Below are 24,074 nucleotides of genomic sequence, written 5' to 3'. Positions count from 1 at the left end.
GTGAAGTCTTCTGTACAAGTCGGAAGGCTTATTCCAGATAGGTCTAGTCTGACCATATTCCTAATTACCTAGCTGTAGAGGGTGAAAAGTTCCACAGCAGTGCCTCGCACCTCTTGCTCACGCCCCTTGGGATGAATTAGAAGATCGCAGCTGCTTGCGCGTCATGGCCAAACCAAGAAATGCCTGGCTCTGACATGAAGCTTTCTTCAGAGGTGTGCTCTCCAAGAAGCAGCTTTAAGGAAGGTCATGAATATGCACTTACGAACTGCCCATAACAGCCCGTGTCAATGCCAATTCACGGAATTTAAGAAGAAATTTTAGATCAGCCTGCTCTGACCTCCTGAGTACCCGAGGCCACAGAATTCCCGTTATTCCCATAGAGAGGATGGTCACTTCTGTAGCGTTTCCCACAGCTCTACCACGCACAGCAGCAGTCTGCCACTCTCAGCTCAAAACACACCCTACGGTGGGCTTTAAAAGAAAGCAACATCCACAGAGCTCTGTCGGAAGGGAAACAGCGTTGTGCCATTAAACACCACCACCACAGAAGTTGTGCTCAGCAGAACACACGCAACCTTGGGTCGTACCGAAGAGATGGGGCCAACCAACAAGCGCAACCCAGCCGAAACGTGTGTGGCATTGAAACGTGCGCGCACGCACGTCTTCCAGTTATGAAGACCAGGAGAATTAGAGTGCCTTTGGATTCAACGCGGAATTACCGTATTGCCTAATGCTGGTAATTAGAGGGCAGAATGGATTGGGAAGCTTACAAGCTCGTTCAGTGAGAAACAGGGGATTTGCATGCGCAGCTTGCGTAAGCGTTGCAGGAACCACCAGCAAAAATGTCTCAGGAGTCAGTGGGAAAGTAGATGTTGCAATTAAATACCATCACGCAATTGTTAAAATAACTGAAGCAGCACAATAACTGCTCAACAGAGATGAGCCTCCTGCGTACCAGTGAAATGCCCTGGAAGAAATCTGAACTTTTCCAAGATGAGCTTTCAGGAAAATAAATCGTTATCGTCAAGAGCACCCCAAGCACCTGCAGAAGCTGGGAGAGGAGATACCCCAAAGGAGCATGCAGTGGAACAGAAAAAGCCCCAGGATGTAAAAGCTGACACTCATATCTAGGCTCTGGCATCTGGAAGACCCAGATCTCTGCTGCAGCAACGGGAGTAACTTAACTTCTTGCTGCAGACCCTTACTGACTGCTCCCTCTGGAAATCTGTGCCTGCTGGGCTCTCCTTACTGGCAACCGGCACACAGACGTTAAGAGTTAAAATAAAAGCAAGCACCAATTTCCCAGTCACAACAGCTGCTCTTTACAGAGGTAAGAGCAAGGTAAAATCTTTTATTGGTGAAAACAGAGCTAAAGGTAACTTTTTCAAACTAACTCAGGCAAAGAAGGATCAAACCTTACGCCAGGCAACACTCAAACCAAACTGGGGTAAAACTGAGCTTTATTTGGAAAATACAACTCATCGTCACTTTCCCAAACGAGCCACCAACTTCCTGAGTACTCTCGTTTGATAAAGAAGGAAGCGAGCTGCATTAATAGCCTAGCTAGCTGCACAGTATGCTTCACTTTTTTTTTGGAGGGGTGGTGGAAGAGAGAAGACGACAACGGACACATCGAAGTAGTAGTGCTAAGAGGGAGATTTTTCTATAGACCCATGTTTCTATAAGTCATTTGGCCAGAAGCTGTGTTCTTGTTTACATAGGCAGCTTTGCCAACAAGAGCACACAGCCCAGCGCTTTAACATCAAGGTTCATTTCATGGGCATGAAAGTTAAAAACTTTAGCTTTCAAAGCCCACACATTGGTAAAACTGAAGTTTGACTATTTTTTAAAAGCATTTTGTTATTAAAATTTGCACTTGGATTCAAGGAGAAAAAGAAGGTATCAAATACAAAACCATTTTCGCTTGGTATTCGTAACGGCATTTCACCACCACCAAAGATGCTCCTTTTAAAGCAGAGCAATACCCAACAGATGCAAAACACCATCACTTAATCTGAGACCAAGCACACTAAACCTGGATTTTAAAAAAACAAATGCCTGTCACTTCTCTCTCATCCACATTTTAAACAAACAAAACACATGAAAGGCAGAATATTCCTTCATTTTCCTTCAAGTACTAAATCCTTTCTGAAAATTAAAGTCCACAAATGTAATTCATTACCCTGTATGAACAGAATGCAACATACTAGCATCAAGCCCCAAATAATCATTCCAGGGATACCAACACTAGCTGTAGGCCAAATGTAAATTTAGCTTTTAATCCTTCAGTTTTTGCCATTTCCAGGCATCATGTACCTCAAATAAGGAGCCTGAAGTATTACCCAGCCAAGTAGCTTTCAAGTTGAACAATGTGAACAAACTTTATTTAACCATGACCCAGAGCCACAGCAGAAATGAGATTAAAGTTGTCTCTTCACATTTAGTAATCTTCTAGGTAACATGCAAAACAACAAGAAAGCTACTTTAAAGAAAAAAAACCCCAAAACAAAAAAAACAGCCCACATTCAGGCCAACAGAAAATAAGGGCTGTGTCTGGCTGCAGCTAAGCAACTTGTTCAACACGTTATCCTCCTAGCACTTAGGTATTCAGGCGCAATGTGATTTCCACCTAGGTCGGGATCCTGTACCTGTGCAGTGGGCTGCACTGAAAAATAGCTCGGGCCGTTGAAGCCTGAGTCCCAGCGATCCAGCTGGATAACACGCAAAGCGTGTTTCACTCGGTTTGATGGCAAAGACACACTCCAGCCTCACCAAAAGGTTCTTCAAGGCACCACAGTCACAGATACCTGCGCCACATTCTCCAAAAGCCCCTGAAGTTAGCAGTTTCCATCACCCTCACGCCACCACTGGCTACACTACAGTCATCCTCAATACACTGAAGAAATGTGTTCTGCCCTAGGTGTGGGGACACCCTTCAGGGTAAACTTAAAGAAAGTGAAATATACTCTTGGGATCTTATTTTAATCCAGCCCTACAGAACTGCAAGGCTTCAGTATAAATAGCTTTTTTTCCAGTGACAAAGAAAAAGACAAACCATGTCCCTAGCAGCATTAAAATATGTTTAATCTATAAGGCCATTGTAACTAAAATACATAACTACTGACAACAGTCACCACTGACCTACATGGGAAAGACTACAAGACTAGCTTTTATTGTCCCGGATTCTCACTTTTCAAATGATTATCAAGAGTGAACCTCTTAGAAGAGGAGCAGTGACTTTTTTTTTTTTTTTTTAAATTCCTGCAAAAGATATATAATCTGCTTAGTTAGATCTTCCACAAACCCCAGCAACTTTAGGGAGAAAAAAACCTAGTGTTTTCTTCTGAATACAGAGGATATTCTCCATATCGTTCTACTTACTGTGAAGGTAGTCTGCCAAGTCACCACCATTACAGTACTGCAAACAGAACAGAAAGCTCAGTTAATGCAAGGTAAATCAAAAATTAAAAAGAGTAAACTTCACTAGGATGGCAGGCTTATCATAGTACTTAAACATAAGTAATCACACGTCAAAATATGTATTCAGAAGTGGGCAGGGAAAACCCCATTCCTATAGGTTCTTCTTTTGTCCCGTTTCCCCTAAACTTTGTGTTGCATTATGACTAACCAGCTTTTGTGCACGTGCACATCCGTGTACATGCACAGAGAGAAAGACAAAACCAGAACAAAGCAGAAGGGCCACCGCTGGAGACGCCACCAGAAAGCTGGCTGAGGAAAGCCTGGGAGCAGCCACAGCCGAAAACTGAAACTCCCTACATCACGTTCCACATCATTAAGGAAAGTCAACAAGACCTCAAGAGTGAAGACTGCAGATGAAGGAAAACATTCAAAGGCTTTGCAGGTAGGCTGTGTCAAGAACATTCTCGTTCCACATCTCTGAAGCAGATACTCCCCAGTAACACCCATCTGACCCTTGAGATAAGACGTCTGACTGATTAAACCTGTGCCAGCATGACCTTCTGACAGTTAAGTATGAAAAATTCCCCTGGCTGCTATTTTCGACCACACTGCTCCAGTTCTCAAAGGCATGAGGCTGCAGATTAGATTAGCAAAAGCATCACAGGTGAGACCACGAGCAGAAAGCGCTACTTGTGTAAGAAGCTGGTCTGCTTAAAACAAGTTTAAAAAATTTTAAAAAAGGGAAAAAGAGAAAAAAGGAGGGAAAGAAGAAAAAAGGAAAAAAAAAAAGTCACATGCACTCACCTCCATAACCAAGTAGACAGAGTTTGCCAGTTCCTGGGGAAACAGAAAAACAAAAGATTTATGTATTGAAATATTTCACACACTTCACAACTGCTGCGTTTCCTTTTAAACAGGTAAACTGTGCTCTGTTACAATTCAGACTGAAGAGAGGGTAAAAACTTCATTCTAGGCTAATTCTTGGAAGATTGCTTACTTTAAAAGTGCCAGGTATTTAAGCATACTGTTCCTTTCTGAGCGTGCATGTGTTCACCAAGCAGATCGCCCGTATTGTGGCTTGGGTCTTCATGTTCCTTTCGGGCTCTCGGGATTAACAGTGGCATGCAACGCAGATGCTGGCACGCTACTATCTTAGAGCCTTAATCATTTCCACATTTAACTTGGCCCTTTATAGCAGCTATGCCCACATGAACCTACACTAGTCTCAACAAAGAGATAAGAGCAACGCAACTGTGGGACCTGCAATTCAACCCCACGGCTGAAAAGTGCCCAAGGGATTCACCTTTGATTTGAGGGCGAAAAGGAAAGATCTCAGGTCAAAAACGCAACATCGGCCAACCAATTTCTACACGTGCATTAACGCGGTGCTATTATCGGGTGGCTAAAGCTTTCTGAATTATCACGAGGGTCAACACCAGCAAGGTCCAGGCCAAACGCTCGTCCTCCTACATTTGCTACAAGTGCCACACCGTGATGCTTCTTACAATCTTGAGAGTTCCCCTCCAGCCTTAGCTGATCTCCGCTGGCTCCCTGGCCTTAGGCAGCACACACAAGGTGGTGTAGCCACGGTACAAGCACAGGACGCTGCGGAGAAATGTCCCACAAACACAGAGCCCCACGGAGCCGCGTCGGGAACTTTGGCGGCTGTGCAACACACACGCCGACACCAGCGGCTGCCTGGCCAGCAGAGCTGCCGGACCACTGGCAGAGAACGAACGTGAGAACGGCCAGATGTTTCAACCCTGGGTAGACCCAGAACGACCCAAAATCCTCTTGCTGACACAGGAGTCAGAGAAGCAGACCTACTAGGTAAAAGCCTGCGTGCTAGAAGTCACTCCTAAACTCAAGGCCCAGCGTTGGACAAGCACAGGCAGCAATTACCTGGCTAAGTGGAGAAGCTCTGAAAGCAGAACGAGAGTTCACTCCATTTCCACAGCTCCAGGGCAGCATGCCTTTACTTACAGGCTGTTTAGACACCTGCCTGCCTGATTCCTCTTCCGAGCCTGACTACAATTCCAAAAAGCCCCAGCACCCACCCTCCCAGCCTTCTAGTTTCCAGGCAGTCTCCACCATCTGCTCTCAGCCCCTTTCATCTTAGTGTGCCCACAGGACTCTACCTCCCGTCAAGCCTGTACCAAACCCACCACCTTTGTTGACGCCTCGAGTCCTCAGCACCTCCCCTCATTTCTCTTGCAGTCCTCTTTTAACCTTGCAACGTGAAATCTGAGTTTGCAGATGCTCGCTGGAAGACTGGCTGGAGGAAGAGGGGGAGAGGGCAGGAAGCTGAACTGCCTGCAACTGGAGAGACTCAAATTTGAGAGACGCTGCATGCGGCACGGGCCACGTCCCCCAGACGGGCCGGAGGCACGGGGCAGTCCGGCAGCCTCAGCTCCCACGGCTCCTCTGGTTCCAGCATTCACCAGACCCCGGGGCTGGCTGTCCCCAGCTCTTAGAGCTGTTCTCACTGCCAAGCCCAGCTGAGCTTTTTGAAGGTCCCCTTGTTTGTCCAAAAAGCAATTTTCTGTGATACTTGAAGGCGGCATTTGTTGCATTCCCTTGCATGACAAGTACTGCTTTAAACGGGCCTTGTTTTCCAGTCTCTGCATTTAAAAGCAGCACACATTAAGCCATCCACTTTCACACATGCTTCAGATGAAGTGGGAAACCAGCCTGCGGTGAGAAGCGCCAGCCCAGGGAAGCAGTGCAAGAAAACCCCAGGCATTGTCACAAGCTTTGCTGGGGGAAAATTTTCAGAAGTGTTCAAAACCCACCAGCTCGTGCTGTCCTTAGCAGGAACAGTGGAAAGTCAAGGTTTATGAAAGACACCCAGGCCCTTCACTTCTCCAGGAAGTCCAACAACAGAATCACAGAATCGTGTAGGTTGGAAAAGACCTTTAAGATCATCCCGTCCAACCATTAACCTAACACTACCAAGTCCACACTAAACCAATTACGGGAAGAGTAATAATTAATTTCATGTTTCCTGGCTTGCTGGCTGGATTATTTTTTAATGAAATTAAAAAATAGGAATCATTAAGGTTGGAAGGGACCTCTAAGATCATCAGTCCAATCATCAACCCAACACCACCATGCCTTCTAAACCATGTCCCCAAGTGCCACGTCTGCCCATTTTTTGAATGCCTCCAGCGATGGGGACTCCCCCACCTCTCTGAGCAGCCTCTTCCAATGCTTGACCACTCTTCCCATGAAGAAATTTCTCCTAATATCCAATCTAAACCTCCACTGGCGCAGCTTGAGATGTACTAGAAGATGTGAGGACATGCCAGAAATGCGGCACGGCTGCTCAGGGAACGACTGTGGGGCAACTGCTGGGCACAGAGCAAGCGTCCAAAGTGGTTTTTGCAGCCCACACCGAGTTCATCACCGCCACAGCAACGTTTTTCATAGACACTTTGTTGTTTCAACATGCTGTGACCATTGCAGCTCAGTAACTCTACACATTAATATGTATACTGCCAGCACGGTTTGGGGAAGCTTGATATTATTAGTTATCTAGAAAATGAAGAGGAGATTTAGCTTACACAAACTAAGTCCAAACGACAGTTCTAACAAGTTATTAGCCAATAGCTAATGTACACTGTACAGCTTGGTTGTTTTTCCACTGTACGTTATTTAAAGACTCTGCAAACAAACACCATCAAGCAAAGTCATTGATTTTTGGCAGCCAGCATGTACAGTGACGGGTTAACTAAGGACCTACACCGGCACAGAAGATGCTCTGCTCAACTCCCCCAGCAACAACGTGACCTTGGTGGTTGGTGGGTTCATCCCACCAACACAGGGTGACGAGGCAAGAGGGCAATGCCCAAAAGGCTTCCAGGAGAGAAGCAGGCAGCTCCCCCAACCAGCCGCTGCCAAGAGCCCCTCTGCACATTCAAGCCTGACGAGGAAGCGCTCGCCACGCTGCCGCACGCACACCCACCGCAGGAGAACATCGAGCGAGCGTATTTTCAGATCGCAGACGCCTGTAGCAGGGAGGACACAGCTTCCACATTTGCAACCTCAGCATTTCAAGACCTACTTACCAGAAAGAGGTCTGTAGGAATTTTGTCACCAAAACTAAACATTTATTTCGGGAAGGGCTCTGGAAACAAGTTTTTGTTTGGAAAAAGCCTTCAGCCAGATCTTACTGTGGTTACAATGCATACAACTGTCTAAAGAGACTTCTGGTTTCTCAAATAGGCTGATGGGCTTCTCTGAAGCTGATTCAGCGGCAGAGTATTTCTTTTCCATTTTTATCCTTCCACAGTATTTATGGTTTGTTCATTAACAAAACAAGGAGGAAAAAAAAAAAAAAGTACTCCAAGCCAAATCCTGCATGCTACCAGTCTCTCTGAAAAGAAACAAAATGCCCAACCCACTCATTTCCACATCAGTAACAAGAATAACATTACAGTTCGGTGTATTTTTGCAGAGGCTTATGTCCAAGAAGCGCTACAGATAATCTGCCCTGGACCTTTTACTCACATGTGCCAGCCTGTGCAGCCAAGGCTAACCGTGTTACTAAAGAGCTCGACGAAGGGAGCGGCACACAGACAACCCCCTAACTTTTCCTCTCATCAACAGTACCCTGACCGTGCTCCACAACAGCACCAAAAGGCCTCTGCCAAAGACATTAAGCTGATAATTAATCAGGCTGGATCACTGCCTGACTCGTAGTTCTTGCAGCAGATGCCCCAGCGATGAAGTTACAATTTAATTGAATGTAAAAATAGGCAACAGCCTCTACTGTCTACAAATAACACACATCTGCTGACCGAGGACAAAGAAGTGAAGAAACTTCATTTAGCAGTACAACATAAATCATCCCAGGACCGTGCTGTGTCAAAATTCCTCACTGGGGCACTAGGAGGGATGGTGTTATGGACATCAAGACCCAGCAGTCCCATCTCCCTTTAAATTTTCTCTCCACCCACACTGGAAGGTGGCATGATCCTCTTCTTGGAAAGCGTATGTTTAGGTGTGTCCAAAGGGAAACGTCTGGGTGTACCCACAGTTAGTCATCCTCCTACCGCAGCTTAAAAAGTCTCCGAGAGGAAACTTCCTTTGCAAAATCCTCCTCTGCACTCTACCCCAGCGCCTAGCCTGCCACCAAGTTTAGAAAGACGTTTAGGAAGAGGAAAAAAAAATAGTTGAAGTTTCGTTACACAACGGTCCAGATCTCTCTCAGTCTTCCCCCCAGTCTGTGCGGACCAGTGTTGTAATGAACACTGGGGTAAAACCAGCAAAGAGTGGCTTCCACCTCACGCAAAGCCTCTCGTCTAGCAAGCCTGGGGGATGCAGGAGGAACACCTGGGAGATGGACGTCGCTCCGCCGTTACACCCATGTGCTGAGCACCACGGGGCTGACAAGGCTCCTACCGCCTGCAAGAGAGGAGCTGTACAGGCTCAAGTCCTCAAAAATGGTTTTGTTGCTCTCCTGAAGAACAGCGTACCACCGCCTGCTTGTTGGCCTCCCCCCGATGGCAGCGGTTCCCGTATTTGTACCTCTCGGAAGGTATCTACCACGCGCTGCTGAGCGCTGCCGCTCAAACAGCACGCGGAGCAGCTGCCAAGCGAAGATAATTGCTGCACGCAGATCTCCGTCAACGGGGCTAGGACCTGTCAATTGTGCCAACGCAACAGAAGCATAAAATAAAGCTGAGGGCCTGACAGTGGAAGATAAACTCGACACCAACTGAAAGCTAAGCTCTTCCACTGCCTTTTTTTTTTTTTTTTATTTTTATGTGACTTCCCCCACTCGCCGCAGGAGAACCGCAGCACAACGCGCCCTCCTGTTTTGCCAGTAGGATCTCATGGAGCCAGAGCCCTCTTGGCCGATGGTCTCCAGTCATCGCTCTTCCGACAGCGGTGCCGAAGTCACAAACGCGGGCTGTAACCAACACCATTTTGCTTTACAGAAACCAACCCCTAGGCCAATGACACCTGGAAAGCCTCTAGCTAAGGCAGGGGCTCCCAAGCTGGCTGGGCTCAGGAAACAGAACCTCCCGTTCTCAAGAGAGGGAAGAAACTATCCAAACAGTAAAATCTCTTGGTATTATTTCACTCTGGCTCGCAGCTTGCCTTGAGCAGGCTAACCTCTGAGGAGGGAAAGGAAAATCATCTTGCTACGCAAGGATTATCTCTTGACGCAACTATTTGAACGGAAGCAAGATTAAAGACAATAGTGACATTAATCTGAATTGTGGGAGCACCTACCAACACTCACCCTTTGGAAAACAGATCTAAAGCAAATAGCTAGAAGATATTCATGCACCTTTTGACCTCATGTGGAAAGGAAAAAAAAAAAAATCTCAGAGCCTACTGTGTTTCTCTGTTCTCTGGCCCTGCTCCCTTTCTTCACTCCTTTTGAACCTTTCCAAGAAGGAACCCAGGAACATTTCAAACAGGTTTCCAATTCAAGAGACAACAATTAACTTAGATGAAGGAAGGAAAAGGAGGAAAGAAGAGCAAAGTACTCATTCAGTGCAGTATAATCACCTCCCTGCGCAGACACACAATACCACAAAATGTTTCTCAAACCCAGACAGAGCTTCACAGCCAGACAACAGCACATTTTAGGACAGACTTTTGGGATTCAAGTTGCGCAGCTGGTGAGGTCCTGCACCAAGAGAGTTAGCACGTTGTAAGGAACCACAAGCCGCTTTCCTCTTGCGTATGGGCTACACTGGGAGTGGTAAATCTTGGGCTGCGGTAGCAGTCACATATAAGCACTGTCCAGGAGATGATGGTATGCAAGCAACCAATACCAACAACCAACAGCTACTCAATACCTTTGCCCATTTTGGCACATCCAGGTCCAGCAATAGAACTTATGGCTACTGACTGGAAAGCGTTATCACCACAGTCAGCAGATCTTTGACTTCCCAAAAGAATGAGGGCTTCTAATTTCTTCATGTAGATCCCAGGGAATAGGCATAAGCAGCAAGACCCAGGGAGGCCCACAGACTTCTGCACTGGCTCTTGACTGCATTCTGCTTCCTACAGACCTGTCGGCTTGCTCCAGCTTGTGGGGCACCAGCGGAGGCACAGGGCAAGCAGAAGGGAGGCCCTGCAGCACAGAAGGGGTTCAGGGCCAGCCTTGCAGCAGGTGGAGTTCTGCAGGACCAGGAGAACCACGATGCAAAGAGCCAGTGTCACCCCAGTCCAGGCACTATGGTAGTGTCTGCTTCGGAAACAGATGAGTTGTCAGGACAGGTTGTGCTTCAGGGCGGATCAAAACCAGCAGGAAAGCTATCCTCTGGTCCTACAGCGGCTTCGGGAAGGGAGGGAACGTACTTCCCATCCCCCTGGCAACAGTCCTAAAGTCTGACTGCGTGATGTTAAGAAAAAAAAAAACCCAAAAAACAACAAACAAGACGGCATCATGTCCGTGGAGCTACTGTTTGCCAGGCAGCTGAACCCACCACAGACAAATGGTAGGACAGCTGGTAAGACAGCTCAGTCTTCAAGTGACCTGAAGAAACTTCACCATCCCTTCCACTGGACACGAGCTTGCTGCAGCTTCTTCCACCCAGCCCCAGCTCTCCTCTCCACCGCTGACCGGGCAGTCTGCTGCTGGCTTTGCACAAATTCACCGCAGGCCTTGATCAAAGCCCTGAGATTCAACGCACTTGCTGGATGACCGATAGCTCGCAGAGAGCTCGAACAGGAAAACATGACTCTCCTTCGGAGGCAGGCTGGGCCTCTGCAGAGCAACACACTACTGCAAGGCAAAGCCGAGAGCTGCATCTGAGCCTAACCACAGAAACCAAAATATAGGATTAATGTCAGAGTATAGAGACAAAGCGGCAGGTTTCACAAGTCACAGGGCTTCAAGGTGAAACCAAAAAACACACACTGGAGCAAACTGAAGACTCGTGCTGCCGGGACACTGAAAAGCAATCACTTCTGTCAGGAGTCGTGTTCGTCTGGGGGTAACGCCGCAGCACCTACGCCAGTTTGCGTCCCCAGCCAGCTCTCATTCCCGCCCGAGAGCGTGCAGCGCAGGTCACATCTGTACGCAGCAGCTGCAGCGGCCCAGCAAGGGTAAGAGACTGCAGAGGAAAAGCAGCAGCAGAATCCTGAAAAGTTTGGACTTTCTGACGTGGGGTGGAAAGAAGTCGTTCCCCCTTTGCCAACATTTGCCAACAGGCAGAATAAGACCAAGAAGCTTCTTTAACCAAAAGCAAGCTCCTTTTTGCAACTGGCAACACATTATGTAAATGCTATCAAGAGAGGAGACTTCAGAATTCTAAAAAAAATGGTAAAAATACTGAAGATCCGATTTGCTTTTCTCTATTTGTTCTGCTTTTCTATATTTGTTCCTCATCTCCTTTCTGTATCACAGTCATATAATAAAATGAACATTTAAGGTCGAGTTCCCCATTACCTTAAGCTCAGTCACATGTACTGGAATGAAATCCTTGCACACCATAAGGCTGCGTTTGACGAGCCTACCCAAAGCGCTGGAGCAGCGGGGGGAGCGCTGCGGGTCGAGGCAGGCAAGAAGGCAGGCTACAAGAGCCAACGCTTCACTTTTAATCGCCCACTTGCTGAGACATATTCACTTACGATGTTCAAATACAAGCAAAGCCACTCGATCTGGAAGTTTGATTTTAGAACCAATTAATGTAGTTCCACTAATAAAGTTGGGAACGGCTTGGGTTTTTTTAATGGCATATCCCAGACACAATCTGATATCCTGCAGGAGACTTTTTTTTTTTTTTTAATGCAACTTTGGAAATCAGAGGCCCAACCCTCACGGGGTTTTCTGTGGCAGCTGCATGACTGATTGGCCTTTGCAAGTTGTCTTTTACACCCACTTATTTCATACTTCATTTACCAGATTTAAGAAAACAAACACACACTGTCACAGCACAAAGGTGTTATAACAAGGAGTTTAAAGAAAAAAAGCATAGGTTTTCAACTAAAAAACTATCTTAATTTTTGGGGGGGAGGGGGGGGAAATTCCAGTTACCAAAAACCAGAGTAACATGGGCTTGAATCTGCAGTATTTAAAAACTGGAGAGAACCGAGTATGTTTTTAACATGCTGGCTACAATTGCCAACTAGATTTTAAAAAAAAAAAAAAAATCACACACAAATGAAAAATCCTGCAAAGAGAAAGTTGCCCAAGTGCCCAGTCGCATGCACGGCGACGTTAAGCAGCACACACGCGTCGGAAACACGCGACCTACGTGCTCCGAACCCATCCAGCCCGGGCTGCACCCCAGCCCTGCCTGCCACCGCCTCACCCTCCGCTGCGATCCCTGGGCTTTCCCATCGCCGCGGCAGCTCTTGCGCTCCAGGCCGCCAGCACGTACCGAGCCGGCTGGGAGGCCTTCCCTTCCCGGAGACCTAAGATGCTTTGCTAAATAGGATCTCTAATGACTTCAAATTCTGCATCTTTCATTCCCCCCCACCGGAACCACGCTGTCTGGTTGATCTCTAGCATGCCAGCTCAGCTGACCTAATTCCTCCTGTTATTCCGACGCTAGGAGACAAGCCAGGTGCCCCTGCAGCCAGACAGAACATTATTGCCCTAAGCAACCAGCGATGCAGGATTTGATTCATTTCTATCGGCCCCTCTTGAAACAACCTTGCCTGTTAAACAAATGCAGCTTCGAGATCTTCGCTGTGCATTTCGAGAGCATCTCTTTACGTTTAGGGTGGTATTTCAGGCCTGCACATCATAAAGCAGGAGATACCATGCAGTTAAAGCACCTCTTGATATACACGAAGCACGAAAGAGGCTCTAAAGCTATCTGTTGGCAGGGCTCTTCCCTTGATTCCGCTGTGGACATTTATTATTAAGTTTCTCACAGAGGAACCATAAATCTGAAGACGATTAAGATGGCTTGTCATAAGTAAAGACCTTTAACAAAGGTCTGTACCTGAGGAACACTGTCTTGGAAGACCGCATCACTCGTATTCACTTTCCATCAAGTTTGCCATTTACTATTGCTACATGACCATGAGTAACAGCAAAAAAACACAGCCAAAACATCACCCAACCAACAAAAAACAAGCAAAAAAGTACACACTTACTTTGAAAACAAAACAAACCCAAAAACCTTCTCTCCTTGACGTTGCAGATCAAAGACCACCACCTCTGCTGACCACCCCTGGCCTTCGCTTCTCATTTCCCCCCGTACCTCGCTGCGCGCCACGCGATGAAGGCGCTCTGCCTCATGGAAGAGACACGTCCGCTTGAGAGGACCAGAGCTTCTCTAGGAGCTTCCCCAAACCAACCCGGAGCCATGCAGCTCAGATTCCTACCACCACCACCACCTCTATGTTTGCTGTTTGCTAGTCTGCCTGTGGCGCAGAAGTTTTTGAGTTGGTATCACAGGTGGGAAGGCAGGGGGTGCAGGAAAGGGAGAGGAAAAAGGAAGACGCACGACAGTGAGCGGTATCCTCAATTCTCTACGCGTGCTTGAGCATTAAGATGAGCTTTTGAAACATACAGCTTTATTGCAGTTTCACAGTTTAGGGGCAGATCCAGTCCAGCCACAAAATTAAATCTTTTAATTGGACTTTGGTTTGGACCTATAAATATTTGGAAGGAATTCAAACAGTGGTTCTCCATCTGACTTTGATCCCACCCAGCCACTGATTAGGAGGCACTTCTTCCCATCCATCTCAGAATCATAGAATCATTTTGGTTGGAAAAGACCCTTAAGATCGTCAAGTCCAACCACTAACAAATCTTCCAAATCTCCACCGCCTTGCTTTGCCCACTCCAACCAAATGCATTCACTCATCGCAAGGATTTAAAGAGTGGAAATTTTCATAATGGAACCACCGATGGAGCTTCGTGAAGAGCAGCACGAGTAGCACCTCAGCCGTTACCAGAGCTCTGCTGTCAAACCGTGAACACAACAGCCTACCAGTTTCCGATTACTCCTGGGAAACATTCCTTAATCTGTCATTATAGTCTGAGTAATGCTACCTTCCACAGGAGCTTTAGAGGCTATTAACTTCCACGTCGCCGGCTCTTCCATGACATCTTAATCATGTGAGAGGAAGACAGGTATGTGCTTTACACACCAGGATGAGTAAAGCAGTGATCATAATTTCAGAAATGCAACAAGACCACTCCCTCTAAAAAAAGCCCATGACTCCTCTAAGGTCTATAGTTAGTGGTCAACATTTGCTAGATGTTTCTGTGACCTGCACAGTGGGGTACCCACCTAGTGAAGCCAATATAAAAAGATGTTCAAGACTATAAAACTCTCTACTCCCCATAAACATAGCCATTTTGGTCCACTAAACTCTCAAGCCTCATCCTACAAAACCACTGGCAGAGGATGGTTGGATTTTCCATCCTCTTCCCTTTCTAGCTCTGAATTAAGCCAGATTCAATCTGCAGTAACAGAGTGATTCCCTTCAACAGATGCGAGGATGCCGACAGAGCAAAGGAGCAGACACCCCATTCTTGTCCGCAGCGCAAACAGAAAGAGGATTGCTTGGCAGTTCAGAGAAGCCTGCGCACTTTACACCCACTCACCAGGAAATTTGCCAGCTTTGCTCAGGCATGGAATTAAAACAGGATTTAACCAGGCAGGCAGCCTGACCTCAGGAGCATGATCTCGCAGACACAGAGTGCCTCCTTAGTCATTTCAAGCGTCACAGCGGAGCCCTGTCTCCTGAGACGGGGCACCCGAACTGCGGTGCCCGAGGAACCAAAGATCCTGCGTTAGGTGGCACGAGAGGTGGCGAGGCAAGGAGGTGACGCTGCAGCAGCACTGATTCATCAGGCATCACACTCATCGGCGAAGCGCTGCAGCAGAAGCGAGCGGGGCTGGAGGGCATGACGAAAGGACGCTGCTGTACACAGAGCTCCAGAGGTCCCCGGGGACAGCAGGAGGCACGTACAGAAAATGTGGACTAGCAGCTAAAGGCTCCGTATCGGAAAAGGGTGATGGTGCAGGCAGCACAACAGGCCATCACAGCCCACCGGCCCTGATCCTACCCATCACAAGGACTTTCTATACCGCAACAACAGAACAAGCCTCTGATTACTTGGCTCTCGAAACCAGCCCAGGGTGACCGATGATTAAGCTGAGAAGTGTTTGTTCTGCCACCCATGCCTTAATCCATGTGCACCAGAAAAACTGCACTGCAAGGACTCTGTGTTCTTTGTCTCCAGGAGCTCCAGGTGATACAGTCACCCCAGCACAACTATTTTTGATGAGTCTGTGCTACACGAGTGAGTTAAGCATTACTCTCAGCTCATCCCGAGCTGGTGAGTACAGAAAGCCAACTTGACACAAAATTATGGAAAGCAGACCTTCAGGTAACCTAGGCTGAACCAGAAACTCAGCAGCGCGGTGCCCTGCGTGATGTCAACAGCTATGTTTCTACAACCAGTCCATCCCATCCGTGCAAAAGTTAGGAAAAAAGCCCCAAACCACCCGATAACCCACACAAGCACAGCCATAGCTAGGTTGCTTTAAGAAGCAAGCTCAGATCACAGCACGCAACTAGGGAAAACGTGCCAGTAAAATAATCCTTCTTCCTATTTCATGCAGGAAAACACTTTCCAATATCCAAAGCGTGATTTATGTCCAGGAATAGCAGATTTTCTGCCCTAGCTCCAACACAGCCACATCCGAGATTTTCAGTTGACGCGTATTCAACCAACCTTCCTGGGGCAGCTGGCACAGCACAGGGAAGAAAACACAGCCAGGACCTCCCACTGCCCCAAAGATCTTAGTTACACCCAAGAACCTACTTCTGACCAGCGCTGGAAGAAGCTGTCTAGCGCACAGTGCTCCCAGGATCTGACAAGTTCAGCAGCTACCCTCCTACCATTGAATCCCCTTAGCTCATCAAGCGGTCTCTGATCAGAGATTCCGGTTCAATGTCCCGAGTCACAAAAGAAACCAAAGCAAGTCCCACACACCAGACCACACGCTGCTAAGCTTTCAGCATCAACGTGCATGAAGAGTTGAGCCGATCCTCAGAGTTCCAGAAACGTGTTTTCTAAGAAACCTCATTTCCAGACCAAGTTCCTCATGCGGTGGAAACCATCACTTTTATCCTTGTTGTTCCCTAACGCGAAAATTAGTGACAAGAGCTCATTTGGCCGTCTTTAAAAAGATTAAAAAGACTTCTGATCTCCAGACGTCTCTCTAGACTGCTTTATTCCCCTCAACTGCTGCAGTCTGGAGACCCCAGCTCTCAGCAATCCAGCTGAGGAGTCGGGCAGGGATCGTTCAGTAGCACCTAACGCACCCTGCGTACGGAGGAATCCGGTTGTTACTTTATGCCAAACATCTCCTGTGCCTAGGAAGGATCCACACCACAACTCCATACGGACACTAAATAGACAGCACTTTTAGAAACTCAATACAATATGATTTATCCTCTTTTTGAGCGAGGGTTCTCGCATTAGGCTCCTAGACTATTCACAGCACCTCTCACTAATACATGAGCACATAATAATGGGAGTATGCATATTTCATTTTGTGAGCCATTCTCATGTAATGGTGCTGCTCTTAGGACTCCAGTGAGGGGATCTATAAAAGTCCAGACGCTGCACTTTTAAGCATTAAACATTCACCATTCTCATTTGTTCCTAACGAAGCTTCCTATCTTGTCATTATTTATGAACCAGTATCACAGAGATCTATGAAACTAGAAGGAACACAGCAATTTCCCCTGATCTGAAGGATAAAATGAGCATGCCAGGGTGAGAGCTGCTGTCAGTATTAGATATCAGCACTGCAAGCGTCTGTCTGGGGCAAATCTGGCATTTGAAATTGTTGGGACACCCAACAAAAGAAATCTTGAGTTGTACGAGACCTGGTTAGCGTTAGCTTTTAACCAGGAAAATGCAAACAAAAGCATCATCGGGTGTAATCACTTGCTTACAGCCACTGTGGTTTTGGCAACCATTTCCTTGTGTGCAAGGAACACGCGAGTAAAAGTTAAAGTCACTGTTGACAGGAGGCGCAGAGGAAGGGACACAAAACGCAACGACAGGCAAAGCGACGGGGCAACGGTAAGATTCACAGAAAATACTTTTTCCTTTTTTGCTCTGTGACGTTGTAGGACAAGAAGAACCCTCTTCAGTTTTAGAAAGCCTAAAAGTAAGGGCTCAATTACCTGCAACTATGACATTTTGGAGGGGAAATATATACGCAGCTATGAATGAAGCAACCGATCTTGTATCAGAGGAACAAGGTGAGCAATAAGTAGTCTTTTCCACAAAGTAAGGGAAGGCGGGCAGAAGCCAGCCTCCCACAGACCTGCACTGTTACCTTTGCAGATGATTTACTCTCACACAACTCCTAAGCAGACACAGAGCAAGGCCAAACACTCAGACACGTTACACACCCAACCCGGGTGGGCGGACCGCATCAGACCATGTCTGGTGACCGATCACCTCGCACCGGGGGGAGACTCCACACCAGTGCCACCCCAGTCAGCTCATTTCGTCCAAGAAATCAAATTACCCAGGTCATACAGGGAGCCTCTGACAAAGCTGGTAACTACACATATACCTGGGTGTGCCTTGAGCCCAGGACCGTTCTCAAGTTCCTGTTTCGTGGTATCTTACACAGCTTCTTGCTAATACCCCACCAGGCTACACGGCTACACGCAGAATTTAACTACAGCTCACTTGCCATCACATAAGGAGAAAAATGCATTGCTGCAGTTGTAACAGCGGTTAAATCACTCCTTCTGCAGGAAAGGTCTTTGAGCTGCTTCCTACCCAGCAGTTATTTGAAGCAGGGCGAGGAACAGAACACGAACAAAGGTTTTTGAAAGATCTGCAATAAGCAAATCCAGCAGCTTAACGCTTTGTACAAATGCAAACTATAGAGGAAGCGCAGGAGCTGCCGCTCACTCCCTCAGCTGAAAAGTTATTAAGTAAAAGGTACAGAGGAGAACGAAAAAACCACGAGATCGAATGCTCCAAGCAGCCTGTGCCCAGGGGAAACTTCCCCAGCTCCCTGAGCCACTCCGCAGCACGCAGCAGGCCAAAGGCGGTCGCTGCTTTGCCAGCCCAGCAATAAACGGTGGCTCAGGAGCAACACACAGCGGGCCTCTTACCCACGGGACATTTCCAAGAAGCAATCCCGCTCCCGGCAGCCTTGCAACCCTCCCAAAGCAGCCTGAAATCCCCCCCCGTCCAACCTTTCGCCAGAACAACCCCAGGCATTAAACGATTTCCAAGGACATGGCCCCCCCCGCAGCACCCCGCCACGACCCCCTGCCCCGGCAGCGAGGGACACGGTGGGTGTCCCAGCCCCGGGGGGCTGCGGGGTTGGGGTGACACAGGCAGACTACAGCACCCAGAAGGCACTGCAAACAGGCCGTAACAACCGGCTGGCACTCGCGTTCGGGGTGACGTGGAGGCCACCGGAGCCAATCCACGGGAGAAGGAGGAATGTCAACAAACACGGCGGCCTGCGGGACACGTGATATCAGGGACGGGGCAGGCTGCTCCCAGATAAGCCACCCCAGGGCCACCCGGGGGGTCCGGCGGTCACGTAGCCGTCACCCGCAAATATCAGACCTTAGGGTGGCACAGGCTGGGCCGACACACCGCGTGCCGGCCCCTCATCCAGAAGCAGAAGGGTTCCATTTTAGGCTTTTAGATCCTGCGGTGTTTTTTTTTTTTCTTTTAAAAAGCATCACAAATGTCAGAGAAAACTTGCCCCGTGACAAGATTTTTTTTAAAACTAAAAATTCAAGGGGAAAAAAAAAGTTATTGGATAACTTGGGTTTCAGAGCAGATCGGTTTTAGCCCCTTAGATTAGGTCTTCAGAGCTGGCTTTGAAGGAAAAAGCAACTGCGGGAAACCACAATAATCTAAAAATGTCTGCTGCAATCTTTAACACTTAGTGATTGCCACAAGGACAACAGAAAAATGCAAATGAAAATCCTCTGGAACTGAAGACAATCATATGCTACAAAGTCACGCTCACACTATTTTTACACTGTTTAGGAAAAAGACATTTTCTTAGGGAGTATATCCAGACCAGAGAAAGAAAATAAAAGATAGGCATGCCAGGAATAACTACCGTAATTTTATTTCTAACATTTTGAGAACTCAGGAGCTTCCAACACAGGCATATTCACCACACACTGCATTTCACTGCATAACATCCTGGGAGCCGGAGCTCCTGCCTCAGCTCCCAACTGCGTAAGAGTTCGGAGGTCCTGACAACGATTAATACGTGATCTGCTCAGCCGTGTTTGTTTACCTTTCCCTAACTTATCAGAAGACTTCCCCCCCTCCTTCCCCGCCCCCGGGAATACACGTTTGATTACAAACAGCTGTTAAAAACTGAAATTCCACAAAGCCCATTCAACCTCTCCCACATCCAGAATGCTTTGCCATAATTGAATGTATTTACCTGGAAGTCATACAAGGCGACGATGTTCTCATGTTTCAATTCCTAGAAAAAGTAAAACAAGGACCATAAGCAAGGAGCAACAAAGGACACACAGAACAAAGACTGAAGAAAACAAGCCAGCCTACTTTTACCTTAAGTATTTTTATTTCCTTGCCCAGCAGAGTTTGAGATTTTGCAAGGTTCTTCTTGTTAATGCATTTCACAGCTACTTCCAGCTCGGGTTTCTGAAAGAGCGCATATGTAATTCAATAATAAATGTAAATGTCACCATTAATTTACATTAGGATAAGCAGCCTCTTAACAGATTACAAATACTACTGAAAGAAGCGTCTCGCAGCACCGGTAAAGGCCTCTCGCTTTATATCCTAATGCCTATCCCTCGCTTGTTCAGACTTGCCCTTTCCCAAATTACGCCTGTCAGCCCAAGGAGAAAAGCCCAAGGTTTGGGTTTTTGTTCCTGCTTTCTGCGCTGATTATCCTCTTATTTAATCACAAGAAATAAACGCGCTATGCGAGCCGTAGCTTATCCCAAACCCTAATGATGGAAAATCCACTGCCGGATTGGTTTCCTTTTATTTCCCAGGGAGCGATTTCCCCTCCTCTTGGAAAAATTAAGCGGAGCAAGACAAAACTTCCCTGACACACAAAAAAACGCCAAAAAACCAAAACACCGCACCAAAGCCAGAGCCCTCCACACGCTTCGCAGATGGTGCAGGGGGGGAATTTTGCTTGGCTTGATTTCCAGGCAAGGGCTGGTTCTGGCGAGCAGGACGGCTCTGCGGACACCGGGGCAGCGGGCCCCGCTCCGGCCAGCCGCAAGGTGAAGCCACCTGCCCGCGTCCTGCCGGGGCGGGCGCCTGCCTGCCAAATAAACTCCAGAATAACAATAATAAAGAAGAAGAAATATGTCTACCATCAACCAGAGCTGCCCCAGAGCGCGGCGGGCGATGCCCAGGCTAAGCACAGCCGCCGCAGCCCAAGAGGGATGACCGGGATGCGGTGCCCGGCTTGGCCCTGACTAAAAAATACAGGAAAAAAACCAAACAAAACAGGGAAAAAAAGAAAAAGGAGAGATTATTCACCTCTTTGTGCCTGCCTTTGAAGACGACGGCGAAGGCTCCGTGCCCGATCAGGTCCTTCCTGCTGAACTCAAACTTTCCCACCGTCTCCATGGCGCTGGGCCGGGGGTCCCGGGGCCGGCGGGGGGGCTGCGGCCGGGCCGGCTTCAGGGCTGCAAAGGGACGGGGAGGAGGAGGAGGAGGAGGAGGGCGGTGATGAAGGAGCTCCCTTGAAAGGAAAGTCAACCTTTCCCGATGCAAACACAACCGGGCACCCCCCGCCACCCCCTCCCAAACACACGCGGTGCCCCCCCGAGAAGCAGCCGGGGGCCGGGGCCCCTCTCCTGCCAGCCCCCCCCGGCAGCTCGGCGCCGGGCTCCTCTGCCCCACCTCGCCCTCCTCCATGGGCCGCCTCTCCCTGCAGAGCGGCCGGCAGCCGGGCATTGTTAGAGGCCGGGCAGAAGTTGGCTCCTCAGCAGCGGGCCTGCCCCATCTCCTCCTCGGCACGGACCGGCGCGGCTCCTCCGGCGGCCGCCTCAGGCGGGGCTCCCCATGCCGAGCCCCGGCCCTCCCCGCCTCGCAGGCGCGGCTTCGCGGAAAGTCCACCTTAAGCGCGCTCCACCTTAACGCCCAGTCCACCTTACGGCAGCGCTCCACCTTAAGCGCTAGTCCACCTTAAGGTCGCCCTGCTTCCCCCCTCCGACCCTTCCCACACAGCGGGGGCCGGGGTCGCCCCCAAGCTCCCGCCGCTCGCCCAGGCTCCGCCGCTCGCCCGGGCCTCGCCACCCGCCCGGGCGCAGACAAAGCTCGGCGCAGGCGAGAGGCGAGAGGCGAGCGGCGGCCGCGGCGCAGGCGCGGTGCGCGGCAGCGGGGGAGGCCACCTGAGGCGGAGGGGGCCGAGCCCGGCACATTTAAAGGCGCCGCCGCCGCCGGCCCTGAGTCATAGCGCGGCCCCTCGCGTCCCTCCGCAGCGCCCGCCGGGGAGCAGCGGGGTCCTGCCGGTCCCTGCCACCCCGGGCCGCGGGGAGGTGTTTGTAACCGTGAAATAAATGGGTCCGTCTGGGTGGATTTGTAAAAATTCACCACAAGATCTGTGGCAGGGCCCGGGTGGGACCCGGTCCCGCCGCCTGCGACGGCCCTTCTTCGCCCGTGGGGTGGCCCGGCGCCTGCGCACGCTCTGGGCCACCTCTACACGCTCTGGGCCACCTCCTCTGCACGCTCTGGGCCATCTCCACACGCTCTGGCCCATCTCCTCCACACACTGTGGGCCACATCCTCTGCACGCTCTGGGCCATCTCTACACGCTCTGGGCCACCTCCTCTACACGCTTTGGGCCACCTCCTCCACTTGTTGTGGGCCATCTCCACACGCTCTGGCCCATCTCCTTCGCACGCTGTGGGCCATGTCCTCCACACGCTGTGGCCCGTGTCCTGGAGGACGCTGTGGGCCATCTCTTCCACATGCTGTGGGCCATGTCCACACGCTCTGGGCCACCTCCTCTACACGCTCTGGGCCATCTCCTCTACACACTCTGGGCCACCTCCTCCACTTGTTGTGGGCCATCTCCACACGCTCTGGCCCATCTCCTCCACACACTGTGGCCCATGTCCTGGAGGACGCTGTGGGCCATCTCCTCTGCACGTTGTGGCCCATGTCCTCCACATGCTGTGGGCCATCTCCACATGCCCTGGCCCATGTCTTCCACATGCTGTGGGCCATGTCCTCCACACGCTCCTGCCCACGTCCTCCACACGCTGTGGGCCATCTCCATATGCTGTGGACCATCTCCTCCACACGCTCCTGCCCACGTCCTCCACATGCTGTGGGCCATCTCCACATGCTGTGGACCATCTCCTCCACACGCTCCTGCCCATGTCCTCCACATGCTGTGGGCCATCTCCATATGCTGTGGACCATCTCCTCCACATGCTCCTGCCCACGTCCTCCACATGCTGTGGGCCATCTCCACATGCTGTGGACCATCTCCTCCACACGCTCCTGCCCATGTCCTCCACATGCTGTGGGCCATCTGCACATGCTGTGGACCATCTCCTCCACACGCTCCTGCCCATGTCCTCCACATGCTCTGGGCCACGTCCTCCACACGCTCTGGCCCATCTCCTCCACATGCTGTGGGCCATCTCCTCCACATGTTGTGGCCCATGTCTTCACATGCTGTGGTCCATCTCCTCTGCACACTGTGGCCCATGTCCTCCACATGCTCTGGGCCACGTCCTCCACACGCTCTGGCCCATCTCCTCCACATGCTGTGGCCCATGTCCTCCACATGCTGTGGGCCATCTCCTCCACACACTCTGGCCCGTCTCCTCCACACACTCTGGCCCTCCTCCACAGGCTCGTGTGCCAGGGGCCCGTGGCTGCTCCATCCCCTGCTCCATCCTCTTCCTCCTCGGGGAGCAAACCTCCAGCACGCACCGAGGAGCCATGGAGGGTGCCTCCATCAAGCTCTCCTCTGAGGAACCTTTCTAGACGCCCTGCTCCGGAGCTCGACATGCAACCATCGCTGCCATGAGAACCCTTCCCCAGCCTGCACCCGCTACTTGGCTTGGCCACCCTCAAGCTCTCGCTGCCGTGGGTGCCAGCCCGCAGGTTGTCCCCTCCGTTGCAGGAACCTGTCATGCATTTGACCCATCCCCTCCCGTTCCAGGCTGCTCAAACCCGCTCCAGCCAGCCGTGGTGGTCTCCAGACCACTTCCACACTTGCTCCGTTCCGTCTAGCTCCTTAGCAAAATATCCAAAGCGGAACATCGCATTCCAGCCGCAGAGAAAAGAACGCGCCTCACGGGCAGCTCCCACCGCTCCGTGTGCCCGTCTGAAGTTTGCTTTTCACACAAGCGCGCGGTATCGACCCGTGTGTACCTGCACTGCAATACCGAACGCGCGCTGCCGACGATGCCGGCAGCCCTACGGACAGGGTGCTTGGTATCGTGACGCTGAGCGTCCGCGCTTATCGCTGTTTTCAGCAAAAATTAGGAACAAGCAGCACCTCACAGCGTCAGCCCTTGTTTTCTACCCAAAAGCAGTGGCTGACTGATGCAATGTCTGGCCGGTGGTCTGCTGCCCTTGGCCGAGAGATAACGCGCGTTCAGGTACCACCCTGCACTTCAAATTTTCGTGGAAAAATGACAGCATATACCAAAGGCCGAGAGAAAAGTTGCGGTGCCTGACCGGCGGTAAT

The 24,074-nt window shown here is 49.8% G+C and overlaps 1 protein-coding gene across 4 annotated transcripts in view; it reads right to left on the bottom strand.

Moving 5' to 3' along the window:
• Positions 1–20,998, bottom strand: part of ULK1 (unc-51 like autophagy activating kinase 1) — an 85,268-nt gene extending 64,270 nt beyond the window's left edge. For 2 of the 4 annotated variants that reach the window (XM_075718155.1, XM_075718154.1), the window contains exons 1-5: positions 20,900–20,998; positions 19,949–20,041; positions 19,818–19,859; positions 4,225–4,257; positions 3,382–3,418 (exon numbers count right to left, since the gene is read on the bottom strand). In XM_075718155.1, coding sequence (XP_075574270.1) covers positions 3,382–3,418; positions 4,225–4,257; positions 19,818–19,859; positions 19,949–20,041; positions 20,900–20,989 — 295 coding nt within the window. In that variant the 5' untranslated portion in view covers positions 20,990–20,998. Of the gene's footprint in view, positions 1–3,381; positions 3,419–4,224; positions 4,258–4,417; positions 5,266–19,817; positions 19,860–19,948; positions 20,042–20,899 lie in introns of those variants that run through there. The other 2 variants (XM_075718158.1, XM_075718156.1) reach the window with 2 other exon arrangements.
• Positions 20,999–24,074: the final 3,076 nt, after the last annotated feature.

The sequence above is a fragment of the Pelecanus crispus genome, chromosome 11, assembly GCF_030463565.1.
Source record: "Pelecanus crispus isolate bPelCri1 chromosome 11, bPelCri1.pri, whole genome shotgun sequence".
Classification (NCBI taxonomy): domain Eukaryota; kingdom Metazoa; phylum Chordata; class Aves; order Pelecaniformes; family Pelecanidae; genus Pelecanus; species Pelecanus crispus.
The sequence above is the reverse complement of the archived record's forward strand: the minus strand, read 5'-3'. Positions and strand labels throughout refer to the sequence as shown.